We start from the raw sequence: 27,945 nt of genomic DNA, 5'->3' as shown, positions 1-27,945 counted from the left end.
CGAGGCCCGCTTCCGCCCTGCGGAGCTCTCCTCAGGCCTCGCCCCATCCAGACAACTTCCTTGGTTCAGGGTCTCCCCGACCGGAACACTTTTTAAGCCCAAGTCCCGCCCCTTCCGGTTCAGAGCCGGAAGTGCCTTGGACTTTCGCCTTTCAACCTTCCGGCCTCGTTAAGTATCTCAGACCTATTTTGCTCTGGAGTCTTATTTGTAAGAGTAGCTACGTCAGCACGTTTCGGGGTGAGACGGTGATATTCCGTCGAGTTAGAACAGCTTCCGGCGGGGTCTGGATGTTGATGTCCTGTATCTGATGCCTTGTTGCGCTCGAAAGTAAGCGAGCTCCAGAGGAGTGCGGAGAAATTCAAGTCTTTGCTGCTGTAACTTCATCAGCCCGCCAAGATGGCGATGCAAGCGGCCAAGAGGGCGAACGTGAGTGTCGGGGACTTCTGCCAAGGAAGGGGACTTGGCTGCTGGCGTGACCAGAGAGCATTCTTGGCCCTCCTTTGTCCCTTCGGGGGGAAGGATCAAAAGTTATCTGTCAGAGGGGAGATTTCATCCTGGCCCCGACCTTAGGAATGTGCTCCTTGAGTCTTATTTCCGTCAGTGTTGCTTTTGAGTCTGTTATCTTACTGTCAGTGATAGTGTTAACAGCCTAAGTTGCTTCACGTGTACCTGGAATCTGGCATCGGGATCTTCTCCTCGGCCTAAAAGTCAGTAGCGCAGTTGAACCCCCCAATAAATCACTTAGGCTTTCCAGCTGGAACCTGGAAGTATCTTCAGATTATGGAATTTTTGGATCCTTCATTAATGTTTTCAAAGATATTTTTTGAGCACCTTAGTATGTTCCAGACTTGAGGGAGGATCCAATAAGTCAGTCATATTTATTGAACACTTACTGTGTGCCAGACACTAGTCTTAAGTACTGGAGATACAATAATGAATTAAAAAAAAAGACCTGCTGCTTACATTGTAATATTAGGGAGTGGGGTGTTATGGAAACCTAAGAAAAATTGTCTCGAGAGAGTGGTCAGCTTTAAGCTTCTGAGAGGTATACTAAGGTGAAGACATAATTGAATATGGTTAGGTGAAGATTTTTGGTAACTTCGATAATAATCATTTCAGTGGATAAACGTGGAATACGGTGGGATGAAAAAAAGGTAGAAATTGAGAAAATGGAGATAGCTTTTCCACAAGTTTTCATGTATGTACATAGACGTTGGATGACAGTTAACTTTATTTTAAAGATGTGTGATATAAGGTGTATTTGTATGCCAATGTTGCAGGAGAAAGATAGGTTAAATTCAGTAGTTTGGGGTAGGTGAGGGGTTATCATAGCAATGAGAGGAAAAGTGGATGAATGTGGATAAATGAAGATTGAATATAAGACATTTACCATTTGGTTATATCTGTTTTCTCTAATAAGCAAGAGCCAAGGTTATCATCTCGGATGAGCAGGGAAGAGAGGATACAGTTCAACTCAGATGTCAGAGGGAGTGTTGATGGTAAGGTTTGAGGAAAGAGGAGAAAATGTGATATAGTGTCTTGCAGAGTTAGAAAGCGGATTTACTAGAAAGTATGTTGTGATTATCTGACAGTGTTAATTATCTACTTGAACTGAACCTTAAATCTTAACGTCTAAAACTTGATTGTACTTGTTTACCATTTGTCGCCACTAATAGCCTGAGGGCTGGGAATAAGTTATCTTGTTCTTCCACGTATACAACACTTTATTGTTAATGCCTGAAATAGACATTTAATAGTTTATGTGCTGGTTTAATAGTTATTGTGCACATTAGTAATGTCCAGTATGTAATTAGTATGTTAACAAGGAGCACAAGAATGAAATCTGGACTGGAGATACATATTTGGGAGTCATCGACTTAGGGTGGAAAGCATGTGTAGTTAAGAGACCAAAGTAATGTAGAGATAAGGGGAGTATATGAAGAGTCAAGAAAAGAAGTCTAAAGGTAAAACTCTTTGGAAAATCCTATTTTAATGGCCAAAGAAGACTGAGGACTACTAGCCAGAGAATTAGGAGGAATCCAAGGCAATAGAGTGTCAGGAATAGTCAAGAAGGTGATAGTGAACAGTGTCAGAAGCCTCAGAGGAGCTGATGAGAATTGAACACTAAGTGAAAGGTCTTAGTGCATAAAAACAATTTTCATCAGAGTGCTTGGGTAGAGCTAGATTGTGGTAGGTTAATGAGTGTCATGAAGTAAAGAATAAGAGGCAGTGAGTATATACACTGCATCTTTTCAGATGGTTGACTGAAAGAAAAGAAAAAAGGAGCAAGATGGGATAGTAAGTAGAGAGCTCTTTTTTGTCCCCTTCATTCTGTAATCCTAATGTATAACAAAGGTGCTCACTAAATATTTGAATGAATGAAGAGGGATCCAAAGTGTTTTATTTTGTGTGACAATTGGGAGTATATAAGCAACTGTTCACGTGAGGAATAAAAGAAGCCAATGGTGAGGAAAAGGCTGTAAATTCAAAGGAGAGAGGGGATCATTGATAGAACAAGTTTCTGAGACCAGAAAAGGGTCATCAGTAGGAGTTTTATTATCCAGCAAACAGGAAGCAGTTCCCTTGTTCTTCCCCACAAATGTCTGTAGCATTGAGGACTTTTAAATGAGGTTGGATATCTTTGTTTACCTGTAGTGACTAAAAATCTGGATTTTGTAGTAGTGTAGTAGTAGTGAAGTCGCTCAGTTGTGTCCAACTCTTTGCAACCCCTTGGACTGTAGCCTACCAGGCTCCTCCATCTATGGGATTTTCTAGGCAAGAATACTGGATTGGGTTGCCATTTCCTTGTCCAGGAGATCTTCCCGACCCAGGGATTGAACCTGGGTCTCCCACATTGTAGGCAGACGCTTTACCATCTGAACCACCATGGAAGTCCTGGATTTTGTAATAGCCTCTTATTAGTTCCTACTAACAGCCCTCCCTATAACCAGCATCCAGTTGCTTTTCCCAAGAGCATTCCATTTTCATTAATGTCAGATTACAGTTCTTACTCTTGGTGTATAAAAATTATGTATCTTTTTTTTTAGAATGTATTATGAGACAATTTTTCAAATAGTAGCTCTCTTGCCTCTGATTATAATGATAACCCATTATCTTTCATTTTAGATTCGACTTCCACCAGAAGTAAATCGGATTTTGTATATAAGAAATTTGCCTTACAAAATCACAGCTGAAGAAATGTATGATATATTTGGGAAATACGGACCTATTCGTCAAATCAGAGTGTGAGTCTTACTGAAACTTTTGAAATGTCATTTAGAGAAATGATTGTGTAATTTATAATCTCAGAATTAACAGCTGACAGAGGGCCTTACCAAGAGGCTAGAGACCCTCATGATCCAACTCATTGAAAGCCAAGAATGGTAGTTGTGAAATTATAGAGAGCATGAAGTAGTAATGAGTGGTTTGAAGGCAACAGATGGGAAGAAAAAGAATTGACATTTTTTATATAGCTACTATTTTAAAGAAGTATTCTACTGTGGTTACTCTTAATTTTCTCAACAGTCTTTACTGTCTCCTTTACTGACTCCAAAATTTCTGAGTAAGTTGTGTAAAGAGATATAAAAGTAACAGAAAAATGTTTTTTTTTTCCAACTACACCTTTCTATTGAAGATTTAGAAGTATAGGGCAAAGTAATTATAAATCCATGTTTTAATTTAATCTAAAGATTGGGGCTTCAGATGGTATCTGTTGAACATCTTCTGTATGCCATTTGTCCTAATAGGTGCTTTTATTTGCATCACTGACACTACAACCCTGTGTGGAAGTGATAGGGTGTCTGTTTCACAGGTGAGGCTACTAAAGCTCAGAGAGTAAAAGTATCAGTACTTTTCAAGTTTCACCCAGCTCTTTAGTGATAAAATCTTGTGATTCTAAATTGAATCTCTGCATAGTACCACAGCTGCTGTCCTTTTAACTAGTATACATGAGCAAATTAACTAGGAGTCCATCTAAGAGGATTTCTAAAGGTTTTATTTTCCATTGGAATTCTTTTATGACTTGACAGTTCCTTCTTGGCTTTTAGAACTCTGTGAGATCTTGAGGATTCTCCTTTTCAGTGATCACTGTTCTTCCAAAAAGTAAACGAAGAGCTAGAAATGTACCATCATTGGTACTCAGAAGTGAAATGAAAATGAAGTGTTACAGACCAATTGTCTTTTTAAGGAACTCTTTTTTTTTTCCAAATTTGATAAAACTTTTGGGCCCTTTCTGCAGAATACACACAACATTTCACGTGATTTCAGTGGGTACATGAGCTCTAGGTTAAGAACTCCTGTTTGAGACATACAAGAATGGTATCCCTTGACTTGGGGTTCAGGAGACAAGATTCTGCTTCAGAATGAGTCATGTGACTCTAGACAAGTTGCCTGGCTTTTTCCTCACATAGAAGATAATCTGAATGGATAGTGCCTTTCAGCTTTTAACATGGAGGCAGTATGATAACCTAGGTTCAAATACTCACTGGGTACTTGCTAGTCATATGAAACAACAAAATAGTTAACCTTCTGGAGTTTATCTATGATATAAAATCTTTCTAGAAGAATTTCCCAGAGGATCAAATTAGATAGTTCACACTTTGAGTATTTCCTTCCCAATGTGCATCAGCTACCCCCTCTCCGTGCTCCCATAGCTGCTTCTCTTAGTTGTCATATGGTTTTGCTGTTGACTGTGTGCTCACTTGTGGCTCCTGCCAGCCTTTGGATTCTTCCAGGGTAGGTAACCATATATTCTTTTCACTTATGTTGACAACTCTTGTTGTGCCTGACACATGCTAAGCACCCGGTGCCTGTAAGTAAATGAATAATATAGAAAGTGGCAGTGTATTTATGAAGGTATAACAAAATTTATTGATAGTACACAATTAAGAGATTAGTGGAGTTAAGTCAATATAAAGATTGCAGAGTAGCTCAGGGCCTTAGAACTCTCAGTCCGCTGTCTGGGATGGATTTCCACCCAGCTCATCTCATTTCTGGCTCCTCATTCTTCAGATCTCAGCTTTAATGCCAGAGTGGTTTTCCTAGACCACCCTAGCTAAAGTAACCCCTATCTTCCCATTAATCTCTCATTAACTGCAACTGTTTTACATCTATTTACATAATATCTTTCTCCTGCATGAAAAGAGCCCCTTGAAGGAAGGGATGATGCTCATCTTTTTCACTATTGGATTTCCAGCACCTGTCACGTAGAAAGAACGCTATGTATATTTGTTGAATAAATTCATAAAAGTTTGGTGTGCAAGAACTTGGGTCTAAGTTACTGATTGAGGAACAGATGTTTCCTATCCTGTAGCTGTGGGCATGCTCTGTGGCACCCAGCAGTAGGGTGAGTGGCCTTCTCAGTTTGCCCAGAGCCAAGGAGTTTTCTGGGACAGTGGACTTTCAGTGCCCAGACCTGGACAGTCTTGGGCAAACCCGGCTGATTTGTCAGCTTACCTGGCATGTAGCAGACTCTCTGTGCTTTGAATTTTTTAAAGCTCTTTCAAACTTGTTACATCTTTTGTTTTTTAAAACCATGTGTGAGGTAGGATGTCACTATTTGACACATGAAAACAGCTGAAGCTCAGAGAGGTTGTTCCATGAGTAGGTCTCCTTACTTTTACTTTAAGCTTTTACCATTGATCTAGAAAATAATGTTGCAGGAATTCCCTGGTGATCCAGTGGTTAAGATCCAAGCTCTCACTGCTGAGGACCCAGTTTTAGTCCCTGTTCAGGGAACTAAAATCCTATAAATTGTGTGGTGTGGCCAAAGAAAGAAAATACTGTTGACTCAGCACCTAACATATATTAATAGTAGGTACCAAGTATATATTTTTAATTAAAATTACAATGTAGATTTCAAGATACTAGGTTGATAATTAGGGGCTGGGGCACTTGAGATGGAGCATCTTTAAAATGGGTTTAGTGCCTGTCGTGCTTCTACTTCCTAAGAAGATGTAAGAGGAAAAAGAGAGATGCTCTTGTTTTGTTAGCTTCCTGGAAAAAAGATGTGTGTGAGAACTGATAGGAAAAAGTAGATCTCCATCCTTCAGATGCTTATTAGCACTTGCTGTATGCATAGCAACTGTAGGAGTAAAATTAAAAAAAAAAAACATTTATTTGCCCTTTTGGAACTTAAATTTTTACTTTTTTTTTTTTTTAATGGTTTTATTCCAAAATAAAAATTAAGTGGACTTATGGGGAAAATCTTTGGGACAGTGTTTTTTTCCTTTGAGTATTCCCCAATATTTCAAAACTAAGCATTCTTGAAAATGGTTAAAAGTCAGAAGTTGTTACTTTCAGTGAGTAAAGAGTATAATAAAATTCTTCATCAGGCCCATGCAGTCTGACAAAGTGAGAGCATTCTATGGTCCTGGCACCCTTCAACCCCCTCAGCCCCCTACACCTCTCCCTTTTACAGGAAGCACAAGCTCTGACCAGGGCCCAGAACTGTAGTCTCATCCTAGATCAAATCTAGGCAGGTGCCTCCCCTTCCCGTGGGCCCACTGCCTTCCCTTGACCCTGTGCAGTCACCGTGGCAGTTGATAAACCTTATTGTGCAGTTGCGTTGGGTGGCTGGAACTCAGATGAAAGCAAGGGGATATCCATCTTTAGCTTACCGGAGCATAAGCTGAATAGGACCTCTGCCCGCTGTCCCCACTCATAAGTGCATGGCCATCTGCCACCTGCAGTTTGTTGCTCCTCACGCTTCTTCCCTAGCTGCTCCCCTAACTGAAGCTGTGTGAGGAGAGGAGGTGGCAGCCCTATAGCTTCCCTACACAAGAAGCAGCTCCATATCCATGAGCTTCTGTGTTCAGCCACCTGCCAGCATTCTTCTCTGACTCACAGGTACCCCACCAACAAGGACACTTCAAACCCAATCCCTCCAGAAACCCAGCCCTTTTCCCTGGCTACAGAGGGCTGTGTAATGCATAAAAGTGCAGATGTTAACTAAAAGTGAATGTCTGAAGGTTAGCAGTTGAATCTTGTTTTGAAAGGACAAAGAATCTTCTAAGGAAAATGGAAGAAACTACATTAGCTCTCTCTTTACATCGGAGGACACCTGTCCTGGTCATAAAGGATGGTGGTTGACTGTTTTTAATTTTGCCATCTTCTTGGTAGGGGCTTCCTTCCAACCCCACTCCTGCCACAGACACAAAATTTATTTTTATGGATTTTATAAGCTTTAGTAAAATACTACCCAGAAACGTTTGTTCGCTACATTGATGGAGAATGTCTTGTGTTTAAGAATTGGAACTAAAATTAGAGTGAGGGAGAAAATCAAAATCTTTAGAAACAAGGGACTAGTGTGGTAAATAACCAAAACTGTTGTTTCTGTTACATAAATGGACATTAAGAAAAGCTGCATCCTAGACATCCTTGGTAATAACAGCTATCACTCCTAAGGTACTATACTTACCAGTGTAAGACTAAAAATTGATTCTTAGTATGAGCAGTAGGAGAGTGAACATGAGGACTGCTCTCTCTTAGTAGGGTAGTGAACATGAAGACTGAACATTTCAAGCTGGTTCTTTGCTGCTCTTGTTTTAGTAACCATATTAGTATTCTTAATATAGTAAGTTTCATCTGAGATATGGTACTTAAAAATTACCTAATTCAAGAAATTAAAGGCTTATTCAGCATACCTGTCCATAATATCTATTTCCCCTAAAGGTTTTCAGGTAAATGTGTATTTTAATTAAGTCCAATTCCACTTTGTAGGGGGAACACACCTGAAACTAGAGGAACAGCTTATGTGGTCTATGAGGACATCTTTGATGCCAAGAATGCATGTGATCACCTGTCAGGATTCAATGTTTGTAACAGATACCTTGTGGTTTTGTACTATAATGCCAACAGGGTAAGTACAGCCACAGTTCTCATCACTTGGGGAACCCATGTAAGAGTTCGTGGAGGGTTGTACCATTAGGGGAGATGTATCTCCAGAGTTCTTTTCTAGCTAGTGCTATTGGTAAAATTCATTTGACTGTAGGTTGGTAACTGTTAACTTTTGTCCTTACTACACTTTCAGGCATTTCAGAAGATGGACACAAAGAAGAAGGAAGAACAGTTGAAGCTCCTTAAGGAGAAATATGGCATCAACACAGATCCACCAAAGTAAACGTTTTCTGCATTTTCACTTTGGACTAAAACCCGTGAATGACCACCACTATTTTTTTTTTTTTTAATGCTGAATATTGTGATTTCTTATTTGAGATTGAAAAAGACCCACTTGAAACTGATATATGTTAGAATATATTATGTTAATAAACTTGTAGCTTTTGGTAAAACATGTCAGTGTTTTCTCAAAATTTTTCCTATATTATACCAGGAAAAAAAGATAATAATAAAACAGCAATTGAACCATATCAAGAATTATTCAGTAGTAGGTGGTCCTAGAGACCGAGCTTCTTAAGAATGGGGACCTTTTGATATTCTCAATACCACCAGTGACCAATCCAGTGCTTAGCCATCAGGGGAACTTATTAAGAGTATTGTTCCTTATTGAATGTCTATTAATAATGAAATCTACATAATAACTCAGTGAAGGTAGGTATCTCCATTTTGCAGATAAGGAAACCAAAGTTTATCATTTTGAGTGAATGAATAAAATGTTTTTTGACATCAACTACTTATTAACCACATGAGTACATTTGAATGATACTTGGTTTATAGTTAGTGAAATGCCTTTGTCAGTTATTGGTACCCTTGTCCTTAGAGGTTTATTCTAGAAATGGTCATTCAGATGATAATGCATTGTTAGAAGCGTGAGAGCAAGCTGCCAGGGTGGTGGTATTTGTTGTTACATGTCTAAGATGTATTTATGTATTCTTTCCCTTTAGTTAATAAGTGTCTGTGTATATTTTGGACCTTAGCTCATAGTATATCTTTGCCATAAATAAAATACTTAATGCTTAGTCTTATAATCACAAACTCCCATGGCATGGAAATAGTATGTTTATTACCATATTCATCATAGCTCAGCAGCTTGGAGGAGATAGCTATAATTTTCTTTTTATAGTGTAGGCATGGGCCAAATGGAGAAACATGGACTAATTGTTTTGTATATAACTATAACCCAAAATCAATTTGAAATGTACAAGCACTGAATCATTTAAATGGACAAAGCCTATTCTACTTTTAAATGCATTTAGCTTTGAAATCTATCATTACTGTAAGAAAATAGACTATTTTATACTTTTTGTACTGTCTTCTCAAAGCCTACTATTGAAAATCAAGAAATAATTGTCTTATTTATTAACTCTGTCTGAGTGCTTTTTGAAAGCACTGTTAAAGAGTAGAAAAGAGTCATTTATTTCTAAGAAGGGCAGGCAGATGACAAAGGAGCCGCAGCTGTAATTTTCTCGTGGATGCTTTTATGAGTTCCTTATTTTTGTAATGCTCAGTGTGCTTTTAGGTATTTATAAATATAAAAAGAATTTTCTAAAAGACTTTTGTAAGGAGAAAACAAATTAGACCTACTTACAGTGTGGTTTGTCTACAGACTGACTTGCCCCTAATATAAGTTGTTTTAAATTAGTAACAAGGGGGAATTCCTGACAGTTATAACTGGTCTATCATTTGGATTATATATCTGTTAGTTGAATTTCATGACCTAAAGTTAAGAGTTTTTTAAAAATGCCCTCTAATTGGAAATTTTTAGCCAGTTCCAGTTACGTTACAAGAACATTAATTCAGGGGACACATCTCGAGCCCCTGCTCTGTTCTCTGTTTGTACTGAAATGCTGAGGACATAGTTATAGCCAGTCCTCTGCACCACGCATTGAAGGCGTGGTTTCTCAAAATGCTTTTAAGAATACAAGGAATCGAGACTTCCCTGGCAGTCCAGTGGTTAATACTTCACCTTCCAAGGCAGGGGATGTGGGTTCAATTTCCGGTCTGAGAGCTAAGATCCACATGTTTTGTGACCAAAAAAAAAAAACCAGAACATAAAACAGAAGCAATATTGTAACAAAGACTTTTAAAATGGTCCTTATTTAAAAAAAAATTCTTAAATCCAGGGGGACATGGAAGCCACCTGGGGAGCTTAAAAAAAAGGGAATGATTGTGTTCATGTGCATGTATGTACACACACACATGTGCCAGAGCTGCTTTACATCCATGTAGGTTAGGTTTCAAGTTTCCAGGAAAGATTTTGTATGAATAGAGAATTCATTGACTGGAAGTTTGAAAATGACTGACACAACATATATTTCATCATCACCTTCTTGCTTAACAACTTTTGGTGGCTCGCACAGGATGATGCCCAAACCCTTGTCATATTGCATCGAAATTTTCTGTGTTATCTTTTAAGAGTGTCAGTAAAGCAGGGCCTGTGAAGCCTAGCGCCCTACCCTCTCCACGTGCTAGCTAGTAGGTATTTGCTTTTATTCCCCCCTCCTCTTAGTGTCTCCTGTTACCGCCTCGGCTATGAGTACTCTAGACTGAGATCATTTACTTGGTTCCATAATGGGCACCTGAAATGGTCCTGGTGCTATTTTTAGTTACCTTATTGGTGTCACAGCAGAAAACATGATGATAATCTTTTATACAGGCTGACTTCTGAGGAATTCTCATAGGCCTTTTGTACCACTGAGGAAAGCGAAGAACCAAGACGTTCTGAAGGAAACACCCCAGAAAGGAGTGAGGGTAGCACCTTCTGACTGGTCTGGTCCCAGCATAGAGGTAAGCACAGGGACTGGTGACTGAAAGCAAAGTAGCCCCTTTCTCATTTCATTTTCTCCATCTTAAAGCACTGCTTCTTCGTTAGCTCATGAGTCCTCAGCAGAGGAATACAGCCAGGACATTTTGGAGACAAAAGGGTTTGATAAAATAGCCAAAATGTATCATATCACATACATGACACATTTTGTGATTTGTTACCAACAAGTCTGTGAAGGAAACTTAACAGCACTTGCCCCTCCCTCCGTCTTGAAACAATTCTAAGACATCAGTGACAGAAGAACCCTGACGATGGCCAAGAGCTTTTCTCACTCATGCCAACTAAAAAATCTCTTAGCAACATTGCCATGGGCTCTCCTGACATACATAACCCATATCAATCAGCGGGCTGGTTTTAAAACCTAACTGGAAATTCCGGTAAGTTATAGTAAAGGCAGATGAAACTATTAATAAGCAGCATGCTGCTGCTGCTAAGTCGCTTCTGTCATGTCTGACTCTGTGTGACCCCATAGATGGCAGTCCACCAGGCTCCCATCCCTGGGATTCTCCAGGCAAGAACACTGGAGTGGGTTGCCATTGCCTTCTCCAATGCATGAAAGTGAAACGTGAAAGTGAAGTCACTCAGTCCTGTCCGACTCTTAGCAACCCCATGGAACGCAGCCTACCAGGCTCCTCCATCCATGGGATTTTCCAGGCAAGAGTACTGGAGTGGGGTGCCATTGCCTTTCCCAATAAGCAGCATAGATAGAAACAAGTTCAGAATCATATATTCTTCTCAGAAGTAATGCTCCAGTGTAAAGTTAGAGCAAATCTAGATGAAAATAAGTACATACTTATTATCACAAGTAATGTCCCACTTATTATCACAAGTAATGTGAGTGAGTGTATGGCTTTGAAGCATAACACATCATCATTTCTTTAGATGCACAAAGTGCACTTTTCCATCTTTTCCAAGAAGGGAGTGCATCTCTTTAAGTCCAAATGTAGATTTCATGATCGATGACCTGAAGTGCTCAAATCCAGCATTTGATGACTAAGCTATGGGGTTTGGACAAAATGTATTCCTTCAGTTACAGTTACTCAGAAGAGGATTCTGAGCCTGTGAAAGAAGTGGCAAGCAATACCTACTTTGTAGGGCTGCTTAGTGGAGAAGGAAATGGCAACCCACTTCAGTATTCTTGCCTAGAGAATCCCGTAGACAGAGGAGCCTGGTGGGCTGCTGTTCATGGGGTCACACAGAGTCAGACATGACTGAAGTGACTTAGCAGCAGCAGCAGCAGCAGGGCTGCTTAGAAGGTTGGTGGTAGTTTTTATTTTAAAATTAGAAAAAAATAAGACTAGAACAAGGCCCACTAAGTACAATAGGTACATCAGAGTGGTATGTATGCTACATAAACTTTTGAAAGTTCACTTCATGCACTTTGCTTTTAGGAAAGACCTACATGAATACCTGTTTTTGCTATGCAAAAGAAATCCACAGAGGATTTTTGCTTTTATGAAAAAAGGAGAAAAGCAAAAATAGCATTCAGAGTGATTAAGAGGCAGCATGAACCCTGAGCAGTGACTGATAGCACCAAGCTCCTTCCCCATGAACTATACAGCATCAAGCCATCATAGCTTTGAACTGAGTCTGTGAGCATCTGTGCTCTTATCTTGATTTATTTTGTGCATCCATTAGCAAGATGTGCCCTGGTGTAACTGCTTCACTTCACACCATTTCAGCTTACAAAAGGTTTCACAGGCATGCTGTACTTTCTACTTTCGGATAGTGGGGAAACCTGTACTACATAATATCACTCTCCTGGCTACTTCTCTTCCATTCTTTTCCACAAGGGCAACTGACTTATGTGGTCCTTAAAGCACTTCCTTTGACGACTGTGGTCCTTAAAACACTTCCTTTAAGGACCACATACATCAGACATAAGAGATGCAGGTTTGATCCCTGGTTCGGGAAGATCCCCTGGAGGAGATGGCACCCCACTCCAATATTCTGGCCAGGAGAATCCCATGAACAGAAGAGCCTGGCAGACTCTCAGTCCATGATGTCACAAAAAGTTGAACACAACTGAGTGTCTGAGTACACTTAAAGCACTTCCTACCTTCAGTAAGGATGGACAGGCATTTGTCAAGCACAGAGCCTTTATTTTACATACCGTTTTCAAAGAGGACATTGTTTAAATCAGCAGAACTTCTGAGAGAGAAAGTGACAGCAAAGGTAACTGGCTCAAGTCCCTCTGTGTACAGCACGTACGTTTCATGTCTGAGCACCTTGTGTGTCTGGCTTAAGTAAAAGTAAGGCAGTGTAGATTGTGCGAACAAGAAATCTGTTCTGTGATCAGGAATGGCTGCTACATGCATCACGCAAAATGCACAACCGGAAACATTTCAATCTGCAACCGAAGTTTCCTCAAGCAAAGATTAGCGTGAACAGTGACGGAACACAGACAGAGCAACTTGGGCAGAGAGAATGAATAATGCCATGGGGCAGTGAGGTTAGCGCACTGATCAAGAGCCCCAAGCAGGAGGAGCCGTCCCAGTGGCCGAGCAGGCTAGGAGGGTGAGCAGCAGCCATCTCCAGCCACCTTCAGTTCCTTCCTGCCTTCACTCTAGGTTGAGCAGCTCCACGTCAAAGATGAGGGTGGCATTGGGAGGGATGACACCGGGGTGGCCTGTGGCTCCATATGCCACATCGGGAGTGCAGGTCAGCTTCGCCCTCTGCCCCAAGCTCATCTAGCAGGGATGGGGGCAGATGGGGAGAGGAGAAAGAGGACCCAGCTTGATTTGAAAGAAAAAAGTAAGGTAACTATGTCATTTTCCCAAACCATCCTCATGGTAACCCTGAAGATCTGATATGAATTTTATATGTGGCACACTGAAGTGATGCTAAGAGTTGTAACCAAGGTAGATTGCACGTCAGACTAGCAGAGACATAACTACGGACAGTAACTTCAACACTGTAGTCTCAAAGTCATTGATCCAGCAAACAATGCTGCTTATTCAATTAGAGTCCCCTCAACACTTCAATCTGTTCATAATTTTTCCTTCTTTCAAAGAAGCCTAAAGAGGATGTGTAAAGACCATATATGCATGTATACACTCATGTAGGTGCTAGGACCAATTCATTAGATTAAGAGATTAGAAGGCACAGCAAGGAACATCACATGACTTCATAGAGGAAGGAAGAAGAGCCTGAACCAGGGCTCATCACAGCAGTCCTCAAGGATTTGTCTGGCATTAGTGGGACAACTGGTGAAATTTGAATAATCAATTTTTAAATTTTGAGCAACTGATTCAAAAATTTGAACAGATTGGCTAATAGCATTGTATCAATGTTAATGTCCTGGTTTTGTTCACGGTACTATGGTTACGTAAAACATTAACGTTTAGGGAAGCTAGGTAAAGAGTATACGAGAACTCTACTCATATATAATATTTTTGCAAGTCTGAAATTGGCGCTTTTTTTTTAAAGTTAATAAAACCCCTAAACACAGTAGCCTACCCCACCTCTTCTGCTGTTTCAGTCCTGAACAGCTAGTAGCTCACAGGCTTGCTCAGAACTGGAGGGATGTGCTTGGGAAGACAGCCCGAAGTGACAGGCAACAAAAGGGGTGGGGACACAAAGCCAGGACTGAAACTAGGTGGCATTGCCAAGCCCTGGCAGTGGAGTCAAAGCAGTGGTGGTCTGTGATGGGGGAGGGTGGAGGGCAGAGTGCAGAGCCCAGACCCCCAGCTGCTCAAACACCCCTTAACAAGGATCCTCTTCTTACCTGGGCTGCGCCCTCTTCAAAACCCTTGATGACTTCCTGTTTGCCAATTCTGAACTTGAAAGGCTTGTTTCTGTCTCTGGATGAATCGAATTTCTTGCCATTTTGAAGCATTCCTGTGAAAGCAAGGATAGGGTGGGAAAGAGCTGTGGTCGTGAGATAACTCCCATGTCAGGTTCAACATGTCTAGTATGGAATTCCTATTCTGTACAAACCTGCTGTCTTCCTGTCCTCCCCATCCATCCCATTGACTAAGCAAGAAGCCTGAATACTTCCACATTGGTGATCCCGCCAATCACCAAATGGTACATATCTTTGAAGTCCAGCTATTTTCTCTACTTTTATTACCACCACCACCCTGTGGTCTCATCAACCCACTATCACACCTCACCTGTGGACAGGAACCGACTCTAACAAGCCTTGTTGCTCTGCTTTCCCTTCTCCACACTGCACCCAGAATGGTTTAAAACACACACACACACACATACACACACACGTGCACGCGTGCGGGCGCACACATGCCTGATCCTATTATTCCCTTGCTTCTATAACTTCCCTGAGGGAGAATCTGAATGCCTACATTGTATCCAGGCACTTTAAGATCTAGCTACTGCCTGCCTGACAACCTTCTCTCTGTCCTCCCCTTCTCCCTTTCCCTTCCCTATTTAGGTCAGACCTTTCTCAAGTACTTCTACACATTGCAACTTTTTTATGCACCTTCCTTAGCCTGATGGTCTGTTTTCCCAGGCATTTCAGTTTCAGGTTGAGTCCTCACCTGATATTCTCAAGGTTCCCCCCCTACACAAAACTCAAAGGTCATATCATCCTTTATTGCAGTGAACAGTGTAAAGTGACCCAGCCAGTCAGGGGCAGCCTCCAGACATATTACAAAAGGACTGTGTGAACTCAGGACACCCTGAGTGTTTTCTTAGCAGACTGAAGTATCCCTCAGCCTCCAACTGCAGATACCTTGTCATTCTTGATGTACATACATGTGTTGTCTCAGTCCAGCTGCCTAAGAAACAAGAGCTGCTTTTCTGTTCTCTGTTCTTACTGGTGCCTCTAGCTCAAATATTAGACATTCTGCAAAGGATGCTATTTCACGTCTTCTTCTCATGGCCCCTGGACCACAACAGAAGGCAATCTGGGACCAGAGAAAGATCTAGCTTGTAAATTCAGAGACTGGATTCTGACTTCACTTTGGCACTCACTGTGTGAACTTAGGCAGATCACTTTCTCTCTGATCTTAGATTTGCCATGTTTCATATGAGAGGTCTAGTGTCTAAGTATCTGTGATTCCACATCCTAATTCCTACAATATAAATGTATAAATGTATAAGAGACATTCTTATTTACCTATTTTCTGGACAGAATAAATTGGGCTCTTTCCCTGGGTACTAAATTAGGCAAAGAAGAAAACCCTATTGCTACACAGAGACACACACAGATGGATACTTCTGTATCAAATATACGAGATCAAATACAAACTCAAGCATACACACAGGTTGCTAAGATATTCAGAGATGCGCATGCATGCTCACATACATTTATGCACATGCACTCAGAAGAAAACCCTGATGGCCAAACAGATGCTAAGAAAATATTTAGATACATAGATATAATACAGTCACACAGACACAAACTTGTACAGTACGCATATGGATATGCACATACACACACTCATACATTCACACCCTCCATTTAAAGACTGATTTTCTCATTCCCCGTACTCCTCAGGTTTCATATGACTTAAACCACTTCAGACCATAAGCTTTTATCTACTGCAGCAGGTTCAGTCAAAACCGTGCAGTCCAGAAACAGACACCACAGACACGTGGTGACCGGATTCAACAAGAGTGCCACGGAAATGCAATGGACAAAGGGTGATTTTTTTTTTTTATTAATGTTGCTGATTGACTATATATACATATGAGGGGAAATGAACCGTCAATTCACCCACACATAAAAATCAACTCTAGATGAATCAAAGGCCTAAATATGAAAGATAAAATAATAAAGCTTCTATGAAACAAGCTTCATCACCTAGGATAACAAAAATTTCTGAACACAAAATTACTAACTGCAAAAGAAAAGATTCATATGTAGAACTTCATTAAAATTAAGAATTCTGTTCAAAATGGGACTTGCCATTGGATGTGGTCCAGTGGCTGAGACTCTGTGCTCCTAATGTAGGGAGCCTGGGTTCGAACCCAGGTCAGGGAACTGGGATCCTGCATGCCACAACTAAAGGATCTCATGTGCTGCAATGAAGACCCAGCACAGCCAAATAAATAAATCTATATTTTTAAAAAGATCCTGCATGCTGCAACAAAGATAGAGGGTCTCACATGCTGCAATTAAGGCCCACTGCAGCCAAATAAATAAATAAAAATTAAAAAAAAAGAAATCTGCTCAAAGGATGCCAATAAAGGAGTAAATAAAAACAGATGTTTTGGAATAGGAGATGTTTGGAATAGATATAGCCAACAAAGGACTCAAATCCAGAATACAAATGAATTCCTACAGATCAATAAGATAAAGACAGACAACCTAATTTTTTCTTAAGTGGACAAAATTTGGGTGAACTACAGAGGACCTCCAAATGACCAGGAAGCACATGAAAGGGTACTCAACTTCCTTAACCATCAGGCCTGTGCAAATCAAAACCACAAGGAGATACCCTGAGAGCCCACCAGAGAGGGCCAAAATCAAAACTAAAACCTGACAATACCAAGCGGTGATGAGGATGCCAGAGAACTGGAATGCTCAGACATGGCTGGTGGCAGTGGAAACTGGCACAACTACTTTGGAAAGCTATTCAGCAGGATCTGCTGCCTCTGAGCAGGTATAACCCTGTGCCCCAGCAATTCCACTTCTACGTTTAGCCAACCAGGTTGTCTACATATGTGCACCAGGAAACATCTACAAGACTCTTCAAAGCAACTGCTACTGCTAAGTCACTTCAGTCGTGTCCGACTCTGTGTGACCCCATAGAGGGCAGCCCACCAGGCTCCCCCGTCCCTGGGATTCTCCAGGCAAGAACACTGGAGTGGGTTGCCATTCCTTCTCCAATGCATGCAAATGAAAAGTGAAACTGAAGTTGCTCAGTCGTGTCTGACCCTCAGCGACCCCATGGACTGCAGCCTTCCAGGCTCCTCCATCCATGGGATTTTCCAGGCAAGAGTACTGGAGTGGGGTGCCAATGCCTTCTCCATTCAAAGCAACACCATTCATAATGTCTAAAAACTAACAATCCAAATGTTCATCAACTGTAGAAAGGATAAATAGCAATATATTCACAAAATGACCTGTACAGGAATAAAAAGAGCAAACTCCTGGATAAATCTCACGCACATAAAAAGTGAAATAAGAGACCTAATGAGTGAAATAACCCCAAAACAAAAGAGTACGTACTCTATGAGATGAAACCAATCCATAGGGACAAAAAGTTAGAATGCTAGTTACCTTTAAGGAGATGTAATGACTGGCGGGATGGGTTCCCAGGTGGCACCAGTGGTAAAGAACCCCCTGCCAATGCAGGAGATGCAGGAGATGTAAGAGATGCGGGTTTGAACCCTGGGTTGGGAAGATACCCTGGAGGAGGGCCTGGCAACCCACACCAGTATTCTTGCCTGGAGAATCCCATGGACAGAGGAGTTTAGTGGGCTACAGTCCATACAGTCGCAAAGAGTCCTACATGACTGAAACAACTTAGTATGCACCAGCGAATGACTGGGAGGAGGCATAGGGGACAGACCAGGAGATGCTGGAAAGGTCTGTTGATCTGGGGAGTAGTTACATAAGTGTGATCACTTTTGAAAAATTTCATCAAGCTGTACATCTTAGAGTTATATTCTCTAGTGTATTTACATATAATAAAGTTTACCAAAAATTCCCAGTCTCCAACTGGGTTTGATGAGACAGTCCCTCCCCAGACCAGACCTGCCCATGTCTAATGTTAGTATTTAATGCACATTGCCTCCTGTCTGCATGTATTGTGAAAAGTCTTTACAAAAGGATGTTGTGGTTTCGGTAACTTGATAAGTACCAGTCTGTCTGCAACATGTAGAACAGATAAATCAATTACACAGGTCAGAGGCCCCAGAAGGCTCATGGTAATTAGGACACATCACCGGGAGATGAAACACAGCTCCAGCCCACTGACGTCAGCCACTGGCAACACAGCTGTTGAGAAATACCCACACTGTCTGCCTAGAATTAACCTGGCACTTCACACTGGCCCAGAGAACTGCTAAAAATGGCCCCCATCTGACTCTATCCTAGGAATTAAACTGGCCTTGCTGTCTGCGAAGTGGCTGTCACCAAGTTCACCACATTGGGAAGAAGGTCACAAGGCAGAGCACTCCCCCTGCACCCTCCTTGGAACAAACATCTGCTCATCAATCTTCGGCCAGAAGTCCTCAGGAACTCCATCTAGAATGTTCCTCAGTCCACCTGGCCTTCCAGTCCAGATCATCCATGAGGGCTCAGCAGAGATGTGGGCCCTCCTCTGCTCCCACAGCACCACAGGCACTGCCCTCCCCCATGCCCACAACCCTGGTGAAGGTAGGGATCCTCTTGTTTCATGTTTGTGTCCCCACTGATCAGCACACCTCTTGTACACAGTAAGTGATCAGGAAGAGTAGACTGAATAGTCTATTTCCCCCAAAAGAAAGGGGATTCTGAGGAAGCCAAGACTTCACTTTTTTCATAACACCGTAGGATGAAAAGGAAGTTTGCAGCGGGGTCAGGACTCTGAGAGCTATAAGAGGAATTTCCAACTTTCAGACAGAACCAGGGGGGCCAGGGCTCCATCCTGCCTGCAACAGACAGAAGGGAAATGGAGATGGCTGGCTTTGTCAGAGGCTGGTACCATGGTGGCTCTTGCTGGTAGAAGAGGGGAGGGATTAACCTTGGCACTGCCCTTTCTCATTCCCTCAAGGCTGGCTGGGGGAGATGGGGATGGCTGGCAGTGGAAGACTTGGCTACCCTGGGGTTTCAGCCTATTCCAGGGGAGCAGATACCTCTGGAGAGGTATCAGAGTAGAGACCTGCCTGCAGAGGGGCAGGTTTGGATGAGAGGGTAAGGGGTGAAGCCTACCTGTGTAGTGCACCACGCACGTCTGGCCCTTCTTGGGGAACGTCCTTCCTGCAAGGAGACACAAATATCAGGAATGAACAGCAAATTGGGAAAAGTCACTAGGGACATTCAGGTGTGACTTGTGACCAAGAGCTCTGGCCCACATTCCCCTCCATACCACGGAGAAGCCCATGGCTCCAGTTCTGGCTCTGTGCTTTGTATGAGCCAGTGGCTATGTATGAGCGACTTCACTTCTCTGGCCTTGATCTGAACTTTATTTCCTTGGGTTCCACAACTTTGCTCTCTCCCAGTTGTTTCCCTTTCTTTGATTGCTCTTTTTACTTTCCTCCATCCATTCCACAAACCTGACAGCCTACTATCTGGCAGGCCTGGACTAGATTCCAGAGACACAGAGCAATCTATGAACTCACAATGAGGTCAGGGAAATAGATGCATAAATAATAGATTATAATGCAGGGTGATGACTGCACAAGGATGAATAAACAGTGAAAGTCACTCAGTCATGTCCGACTCTTTGCGATCACATGGACTATACAATCCATGGTATTCTCCAGGCGAGAATACTGGAGTGGGTAGCCTTTCCATTCTCCAGCGGATCTTCCTGACCCAGGAATTGAACCAGGGTCTCCTGCATTGGAGGCGGATTCTTTACCAACTGAGCTATCAGGGAAGCCCGATGATTCTGAATAAACAGAATCATTCACAAATATTTACTGAATACCTGCTCTGTGTAAGGCCTGATTTCAGGATACACCAGTGAGTTACACAGACCAGACAAGATCGCTACTCTTTTGGAATTTACATTCTAATGGCGGGAGACAAACAATACTCCAATAAACAAGACAATATAGATTGTGATAAGTTCTCTAAAGAAAATAAACACAATGATGAATTGCAGAGAGATACAGTGGGACAGGTCATTTCAGAATGGCTGGTCCAGGACAGCCTCTCAGAGGACATGACATTTGAACTGAGACTTGAAGGATGAGGAACACACTGGGAAAAGCACTGCGGGAAGAAGCAGCAGGCAGTGCATAAACCGTGAAGCAGGAAAGGATCAATGCATTTACAGAATGAAAGGAGCCTAGATGACTGGAAAGAAGGGAAGGAGGTGGAGACAAGTGGGAAAGAGCCAGATCATACAGGGCCTTGCAGAGCTGGATTTAATTCTGCAAATTCTTTAAGTGCAACAAGAAGGCATGGGAGGGCTTTAAGCAAGAGAATGACATAATCTGAATTAAGATTTTATAAGATCACTCTGGCTGCTCTGTGTAGGATGGACAGTTAGGCGCCTGTTGCAATAATCCAGACAGAAAATCAATGATGGCTTGAATTAAAGAGGTTGGCAGCAGAGAAGAGAGTAAAATAGATGGGAGATATATTTTGGAATTGGAGCTGACAGGACATGCTAATGGCATGGAGAAGGGGATCCAGGATGAGGGAGAAGCATGATGTTAAGGTTTTAGGGTGGGTGACTGGAAGGCTGGAGGAGCTGATTCCTGAGATGGGGAAGACTGACGAGGCACAGATTTGTGCAGGTGGCAATCTTGAGATACTATTAAGACATACGAGCTTGTACTGCAAGTAGGCAGATGGAGAGTCTGCACTGGAACTATAAATTTGGGTGGGATCTAAAGGCCATGGGACTGGATAACAAAGCCTTGGGAGGGTGAACAGCTGAGCCAACATGTAGATGAGGCCCCAGGGAGGGAGCAACTAACTAGTGTCAGGGAAAGTATTGGAGAGGAGATTATGGTTAAACTGGGTCTTAAAAGATGAGTAACTTGCCAGAGGAAGTAAGGGAGATAATTTGGGAAGAGTGAACCACATGTTCAAAGGCTTCGAGTCACGCAGTAATGGGAGCCTGTCTGGTTTCCTGCTGTAACCTTAAGGTCTAGCACACAGTATAAGCTCAATAAATATTTGCTGAATGGCTGGTGTGTTTAACAACTTGCAGACAGCTCGATAAAGCCAGAGAAAAGTTGGTGGTAGGGATAGGGACTGCTAGTGAGAGATGAGGCTCCAGTGTGGAAGGTAACAGAAGGCTATATCTGTCTGCCTGGAGAAAAAAGAGGATTTCTTAAAACATTTTATGCCCAGAGAGGGGCATGATCAGATATGCATTTTAAAGAGTGCACAGACTGTGGCGGAGAAAACCATGGGGGTGAGGTGGGAGGCCAGACGGAAGGCCAGGAGGTGAGACTGGAGGTGGGAAGACCAGTTTAGAGACTGCGGAAATCCGGGTAAGAGATGATGGTGGCTGGAACTAGGGCAGAGGCTGAGGAGATGGAGTCTTCAAGATACTCAGCAGGAGAAGTAGGCAGGATTTGTTGTAGGCTCAACCAAGACAGACATCCTCAGAACAGCAGCATCGTTATTGAAATATTAATTGGTGCATTCTCCCACTTTGGGTTACAGCATGGTAGCTGGCCCTTCTGTGCTTCCTTGACTTGGGGGTTTAGACTGAAGTAAAAGCAGAAAGCCAAAGTTCCTCTGTGCCAAGTCACTTCAGTCATGTCTGACACTTTGTGACCCGATGGACAGTAGCCCATCCATGGGATTCTCCAGGCAAGAATACTGGAGTGGGTTGCCATTTCCTCCTCCAAAGGATCTTCCTAACCCAGAGATCAAACCCAGTTCTCTTATGTCTCCTTGCATTGACAGGTGGATTCTTTACCACTAGTGCCACCTGGAAAGTTCCTCCAGGCTTTCCCTAAAAATCTGATCTGCTTCAAGAGAAAAGCCCCTTGTCCCTAGCCAGGGAGGGAGGATAAGGAGAGAACACTCTAAAGGCTTCTTTGAGCCAGGGAAGGGAGAAGAGGCCTGGTGGCCCCTGGCAGAATTCTAAGGCAGTGCCCTGGGTGGGGGAGGGCGGAGGAGGTAAAAAGACCTCAGGGAGATACTTCCTGGCACCCAGTACAGAGGTTCCCAGCATAGAAAAAGAAGCCTGTACCTCTGGAGTGATCCAAGGTCCTGGCTGGGACTCCTAGGGACCACTGCTTTTAAATGAGGAGGGTGGCCAGGAGCCAAGAGTCCCTCCAATTTCCTGGGGTTGGGGAGTGTCAACACTGCCTGACATGCAGTTTGCCTGTCAAATCCTGCAGAAATGTGGGCTCCAGTCTGTATTAAGGTTGGTTTAAGAAATGGAGAAAGCTACTCCTGGCACATCCAAACTCAATTACACAAGGGTGATGCTTGGGATGCCTGGCTTGGGAAAGTGTCTGGTGCCAACCCAAGGCAGGAAGCAAGGGAACACAGAGGAGCGCCTGGGAGTGGGGAAGACCAGGAGCAGGAGTTCAGTTTTGGACTCGCTGACTTTGAGGAATCCGTGGGACTTCCAGGTAGAGGCTGAGCAGCGGCTGGATAAACAGACCACCGTGAACTCAAATCCGAGGCCTGGGCTGGACGCTTAAGTTTGGGGGCCATCGGTTTCAGCCGCTCATGAAAGCCGTGGGAGTGGACAGGCTGGCCGGAGAGGCTGAGTCGGGCAGGGAGCATAAAGCAAGATGCAGAGGCAGTGGAGGAAGTGCTCCGCCTTTTCCAGACTGGCTCGGTCCCTACAGCGTCTCACCGCCCAGATCGCGGGGGGCCGCCCGATCAGAGGCCCGGAAGCGGGTGCGTTAGAAGGGGGCTGCCCCGAGCAGAAGAGACCCCAAAGCATCTCTTTCCCCCGTTTCCAGAGCTCACCCAGCAAGGCAGGGAAAGCAGAGCTGTAACCCGGCCCTAGGAAATCAGCAGCAGCGGATAACCGAGCGTTTCCAGCCACAGCAGCGCCAGCCGGAGGCGCCCGGGGCGGTGGCGGGCCGCAGACCCCAGCCTCCCAGCCTCCGCCTTCGTTCCTCTAGGTGAGCAAGCGCGGAGGGGGATGGCGAAGGATGTCTGCTAGAACCTCCAACAATCCCATGTCGGGTCATCTGCGGCTGCCCCCATCCTAGGCCCGCTCCCCCTGTTCAGCACCCCTCCGCGCCACCTCGGAATCGGACCCCCCACCGGGCTCCGCCCCGAGACCCCTCCTCCTCCCCCTGCCCCGCCACCGGGTACCGTCTCCCGGGGAGATGGTCTCGATCTCCACGCCCATCGCGGTCCCACTGGCCCCGCCTCCGAGGGTCCCAGCTGCTGCCCCGACCCCGGCTCGGCTCCGGCCCTGGCCCGCTGGCACTCCGGCTCGCCTCCTCGCCGCCACTGCAGAGTCGGAGGAGGTGCGGCTGGAGTCGGGACCTGCGCAGGGAGGGGCCACCGGGAAGGGAGCGGCGGGGCGGAGCGGCGCGGAAAGGTGGGGTCGACCGGGGCGGGGCCCGGGGGGGAGCGACCCTGAAGCGACTGCTCCAGAGCTTGACCAGGCTAACGATCATTAACCCACTGATTGGGGAAGATGTTGAGGAAGGCATGCAGACACTAGTGCATCTACCCACCCATCTGTCCCTCCCTCTCTCCCTCCCTCCCTCCATCCATCCGTCAACACATTTATGTAGCACCTACTATAGTCAAAGCTATAGTTTTTCCAGTAGTCATGTATGTATGCGAGAGTTGGACCATAAAAGAAGGTTGAGCCTTGAAGAATTCATGCTTAACTGTGGTGCTGGAGAAGGCTCTTGAGAGTCCCTTGGACTGCAAGGAGATCAAGCCAGTCAATCCTAAAGGAAATCAAGCCTGAATATTCATTGGAAGGACTGATGCTGAAACTGAAGCTCCAATACTTTGGCCACTCATGTGAAGAACTGACTCATTGAAAACGACCCTGATGCTGGGAAAGATTGAGTGAGTGAAAGTTGTCAGACTTTTTGCGACTCCATGGACTGTATAGTCCATGGAATTCTCTAGGCCACAGTACTGGAATGGGAAGCCTTTCCCTTCTCCAGGGGATCGTCCCAACCTAGGGATCGAACCCGGGTCTCCCGCATTGCAGGCGGATTCTTTACCAGCTGGGAAAGATTGAAGACCGGAGGAAAAGGGGACGACAGAGGACATTATGGTTGGATGGCATCACCGACAGAATGGATATGAGTTTGAGCAAGCTCTGAGCTCTGGGGGATGGACAGGGAAGCCTGGAGTGCTGCAGTCCATGGGGTTGCAAAAGATGGGACACCATTGAGCAACTGAACAACAGCTCTGTGTTAAGCTGGGGGTGGGTAGGGGGAGCAGTCAACTTGGTCTCACAGGTAGGTGGAGAGGGCCAGCAACTAAACCAACACTTTAATTAACTGCACTCACTGCCATAGAGTTCAGAACGTCATGGAAGTACCAGAGAGGTACCTACCCCAGCTAGGCTGTTGGAATCTGTAGGGGCAAGTTGTGGGGGTGGTGGAAGGGGTTGGTGGAAAATAAACCAGTAATTACTGACTCTCCCCCACCCACCTACACCCCTATACTCCATCCTGCATAGTTCTTAGGTAGGCACAGGTGGCCTCCAGCCTTTCAAGGCAGAGAACTGCACCCTGGGGATACCAACCGAATTAAGACAGAATCGTTGTCCTGGAGGAATCCAGGCTGTGATGAGGACACGAACAGTTACCGCCTGGAGTGATTTAAGTTGTGGGATGAATGAATGAATGATTTCTACCAGACCCTTCACCTCCTTCCAAAGGAGACCCAGGAATCTAGAAAGGTATTTTTTGGAGGAGGTAAACATTTGAAAAATGAACGGAACTTTCAATTTTTTCTCTCTCTTCATGCATTGATGCAAAAATTGATACGAAGGTATGGTTCTGACAAGTGGAGCAGGAAGACAGGCATGGGAAGAAAAGCCTGAGCAAAGAAGAGCGAGCTCTAGAGGTGTTACTTCTCCACTTCCGCACCACTTCCGCACTCCCCTCTCTCCCGGATGGTCAAGGCACGGACTTCAGATTATCAGAAGGAGGGCTGGTTGTGTGTTCAACAAACATGATCAACTATTGTGAGGGTCAGGATCTGAAATTCCCCATGAGCTGCCCCAAGGCGTGGCCCAGAATCTGGCAGGGGTATAGCTGGCTTTAAGCCTAGTGAGTTGTAGCTATGGGCAGGCACTTTTGGGGTAAGTGTAGAATAGCGGTTTGTAATTAGGGCAGGTCCATGGAGCGGAGTCAGTTACATACACCCTATTTTGTGTATGGAGAACATTTTTCTGAGATTTTAGAGGTCTTCAACTCCTTCTCTACCTCCCCCTCCCCGCTGCTTCCCTGAAAAGCTAAGAAACCGTGTTGATTCTAGGGCTCCCAGACTCCTTCTTAGACTACGAGGATCGAAAATATGCGGGGGAAACCGCTAAACCTCTCAAGTGAGGAACGGTATCAGTAGCAGTGTTACCTTCGATGGCGTTTCAGGCGGAATACAACTCCCAGAGGTCTGTGCGGCAAAGCTCGAGCTTATTGGCCAATGGGGAGGACCGTCTCATAACGGGACACAAACAATAGCCAATAGGCAGGGGGAATTGCCGAGCTTGTACAGCCCGGCTTACCTACCGGGCTCTGGGAACCGATGCTTCCGGAATCTGCTTTGGGACTTCGGATCCGAGGTCTGTGAGCTCCGCAGGCCGCGGGAAACTGATTTTCTGTGGGGCAGTGAGACCAAAGGTATTTTGTCTTTACTGCTTTCCGGCCTGGCCGCTGTAGGGGAGGCCAGGTGGGCGGGGACGGAAGTGGAGGAGGGATCTGCACTTTGGCAGACGCGGATTAGAGGAAGGGTTACAGGTGTGCGGAGAAGATGGCTAGAATGGAGGGGGGCCATGTGAGAGGGCTGGCAGATGCGGACGGGCAGGGGGTGGGTTTAAACCAGAGAATATATTACTTGTGCCTCACGAGTGACGCTTCTGGAAATATATCATAAGGAAGCCATTCAAAATAAACATGCTTTATGCATAAATACCTTTATCCCAGCGGTATTTGTAAAAAGATAAAGTTGGCTATAACCAGGTACCTCACCAGTGAGGAAAAATTATGGCACTTTCTCAACAGTGAGGAAAAGTGGTATGAAGTGGCTTCTAAAAGTAATTTATAAAGCTTTTAAATAACATGGGTAAAATCCTAATATAATGTGAAGCGAAAAAATCGTGGTATGAAATGGTGCTGCTGCTGCTGCTGCTAAGTCGCTTCAGTCGTGTCCGACTCCGTGCGACCCCATAGACAGCAGCCCACCAGGCTCCGCCGTCCCTGGGATTCTCCATGCAAGAACACTGGAGTGGGTTGCCATTTCCTTCTCCAATGCATGAAAGTGAAAAGTGAAAGTGATGTCGCTCAGTCGTGTCCGACTCTTCGCGACCCCATGGACTTCAGCCTACAGGTTCCTCCATTCATGGGATTCTCCAGGCAAGAGTTCTGGAGTGGGGTGCCATCGCCTTCTCCAATGAAATGGTGCAGTATGAGTGAAAAAGTTTAACATCAACTGCATAGAAAAATGTCTGGAAGGTTGCAGTCATAATTTTCTTTCGTTGAATTTGAGTGTGTGTGTGTGAATTTACGTTTTGACCTTTTAAAAAAAATTTATTGGAGTATAGTCGATTTAAAATGTTTGTTAGTTTCTGCTATACAGCAAGTGCATCAGTTATACATACACATATAGCCACCCTTTTTAAGGTTCTTTTCTCAATTAAGTGATTACAGAGTGTTGAGAATACGTCACTGTGCTATACAGTTGTTCAGTTTCTACATTTTGAGGAGTCTTTTGTGGCCCCATGGACTGTAGCCTCCCAGGCAAGAATACTGGAATGGGTTGACATTTCCTTCTCCAGAAAATCTTCCCCATCCAGGGATTGAAGTCGAGTCTTCTGCATGGCAGGCAGATTCTTTACCATCTGAGCCACCAGGGAAGGCTCATACTGTACAGTAGGTCCTTATTAGTTATCTATTTTGTATATAGCAGTGTGTATGTCAATCCCAGTCTCCCCGTATACCCCCTCTTTCCTCCCTGGTAACCACAAGTTTGTTTTCTACATCTGTGACTCTATTTCTGTTTTGTAAATAAGTTCATTTGTACCATTTTTAAAGATTTTACATATAAGCAATGTCATATTCTAAAGGAGATCAGTCCTGAGTGTTCATTGGAAGGACTGACGTTGAGGCTGAAACTCCAATACTTTGGCCACCTGATGGGAAGAGCTGACTCATTGGAAAAGACCCTGATGCTGGGAAAGATTGAGGGCAGGAGGAGAAGGGGACGACAGAGGATAAGATGGTTGGATGGCATCATCGACTCAATGAACATGGGTTTGGGTAGACTCCAGGAGTTGGTGATGGACAGGGAGGCCTGGCATGCTGTGGTTTTTGGGGTTGCAAGAGTCAGACACAACTGAGCAGCTGAAGTGAACTGAACTGATATGGGAATTTGTCTTTCTCTGACTTACTTCACTCAATATGAGAATTTCTAGGTCCTTTTGACCTTTCTTATGTATTAATTTAAAACAATAAGTGTAAAGAACTTGAAATTATTT

General features: G+C 44.0%; 3 protein-coding genes across 7 annotated transcripts in view; 2 read left to right on the top strand and 1 right to left on the bottom strand.

The window, feature by feature from the left end:
- Positions 1-142: 142 nt before the first annotated feature.
- SF3B6 (splicing factor 3b subunit 6) lies at positions 143-8,290 on the top strand. The gene is made up of 4 exons (XM_005895666.3): positions 143-426; positions 3,127-3,245; positions 7,720-7,858; positions 8,030-8,290. Exons 1-4 carry the CDS (start codon positions 397-399, stop codon positions 8,117-8,119), a joined length of 378 nt encoding a protein of 125 aa, XP_005895728.1. The 5' UTR covers positions 143-396; the 3' UTR covers positions 8,120-8,290.
- A 1,668-nt stretch (positions 8,291-9,958) lies between these two features.
- WDCP (WD repeat and coiled coil containing) overlaps positions 9,959-27,945 on the top strand; it is a 31,091-nt gene continuing 13,104 nt past the window's right edge. The window contains exons 1-2 of one of the 4 annotated variants that reach the window (XM_070379189.1): positions 9,959-10,683; positions 18,729-19,010. The gene's annotated coding sequence lies outside the window, so the exon portion shown is untranslated. Of the gene's footprint in view, positions 10,684-18,728; positions 19,011-23,262; positions 23,390-25,963; positions 26,093-27,945 lie in introns of those variants that run through there. The other 3 variants (XM_070379191.1, XM_005895762.3, XM_070379190.1) reach the window with 3 other exon arrangements.
- Positions 12,809-23,764, bottom strand: FKBP1B (FKBP prolyl isomerase 1B). 2 transcript variants are annotated; one of them, XM_005895664.2, is made up of 4 exons: positions 23,586-23,764; positions 19,545-19,592; positions 14,448-14,560; positions 12,809-13,410 (listed from the first exon to the last, which is right to left on the bottom strand). In XM_005895664.2, the coding sequence occupies exons 1-4, from the start codon at positions 23,620-23,622 to the stop codon at positions 13,282-13,284; spliced, it is 327 nt and encodes a 108-aa protein (XP_005895726.1). In that variant the 5' UTR covers positions 23,623-23,764; the 3' UTR covers positions 12,809-13,281. The 2 variants fall into 2 exon arrangements, with proteins under 2 accessions (XP_005895726.1, XP_005895727.1); XM_005895665.3 differs by having other exon boundaries at positions 13,317-13,455.

The sequence above is a fragment of the Bos mutus genome, chromosome 11, assembly GCF_027580195.1.
Source record: "Bos mutus isolate GX-2022 chromosome 11, NWIPB_WYAK_1.1, whole genome shotgun sequence".
NCBI lineage: Eukaryota > Metazoa > Chordata > Mammalia > Artiodactyla > Bovidae > Bos > Bos mutus.
The sequence above is the reverse complement of the archived record's forward strand: the minus strand, read 5'-3'. Positions and strand labels throughout refer to the sequence as shown.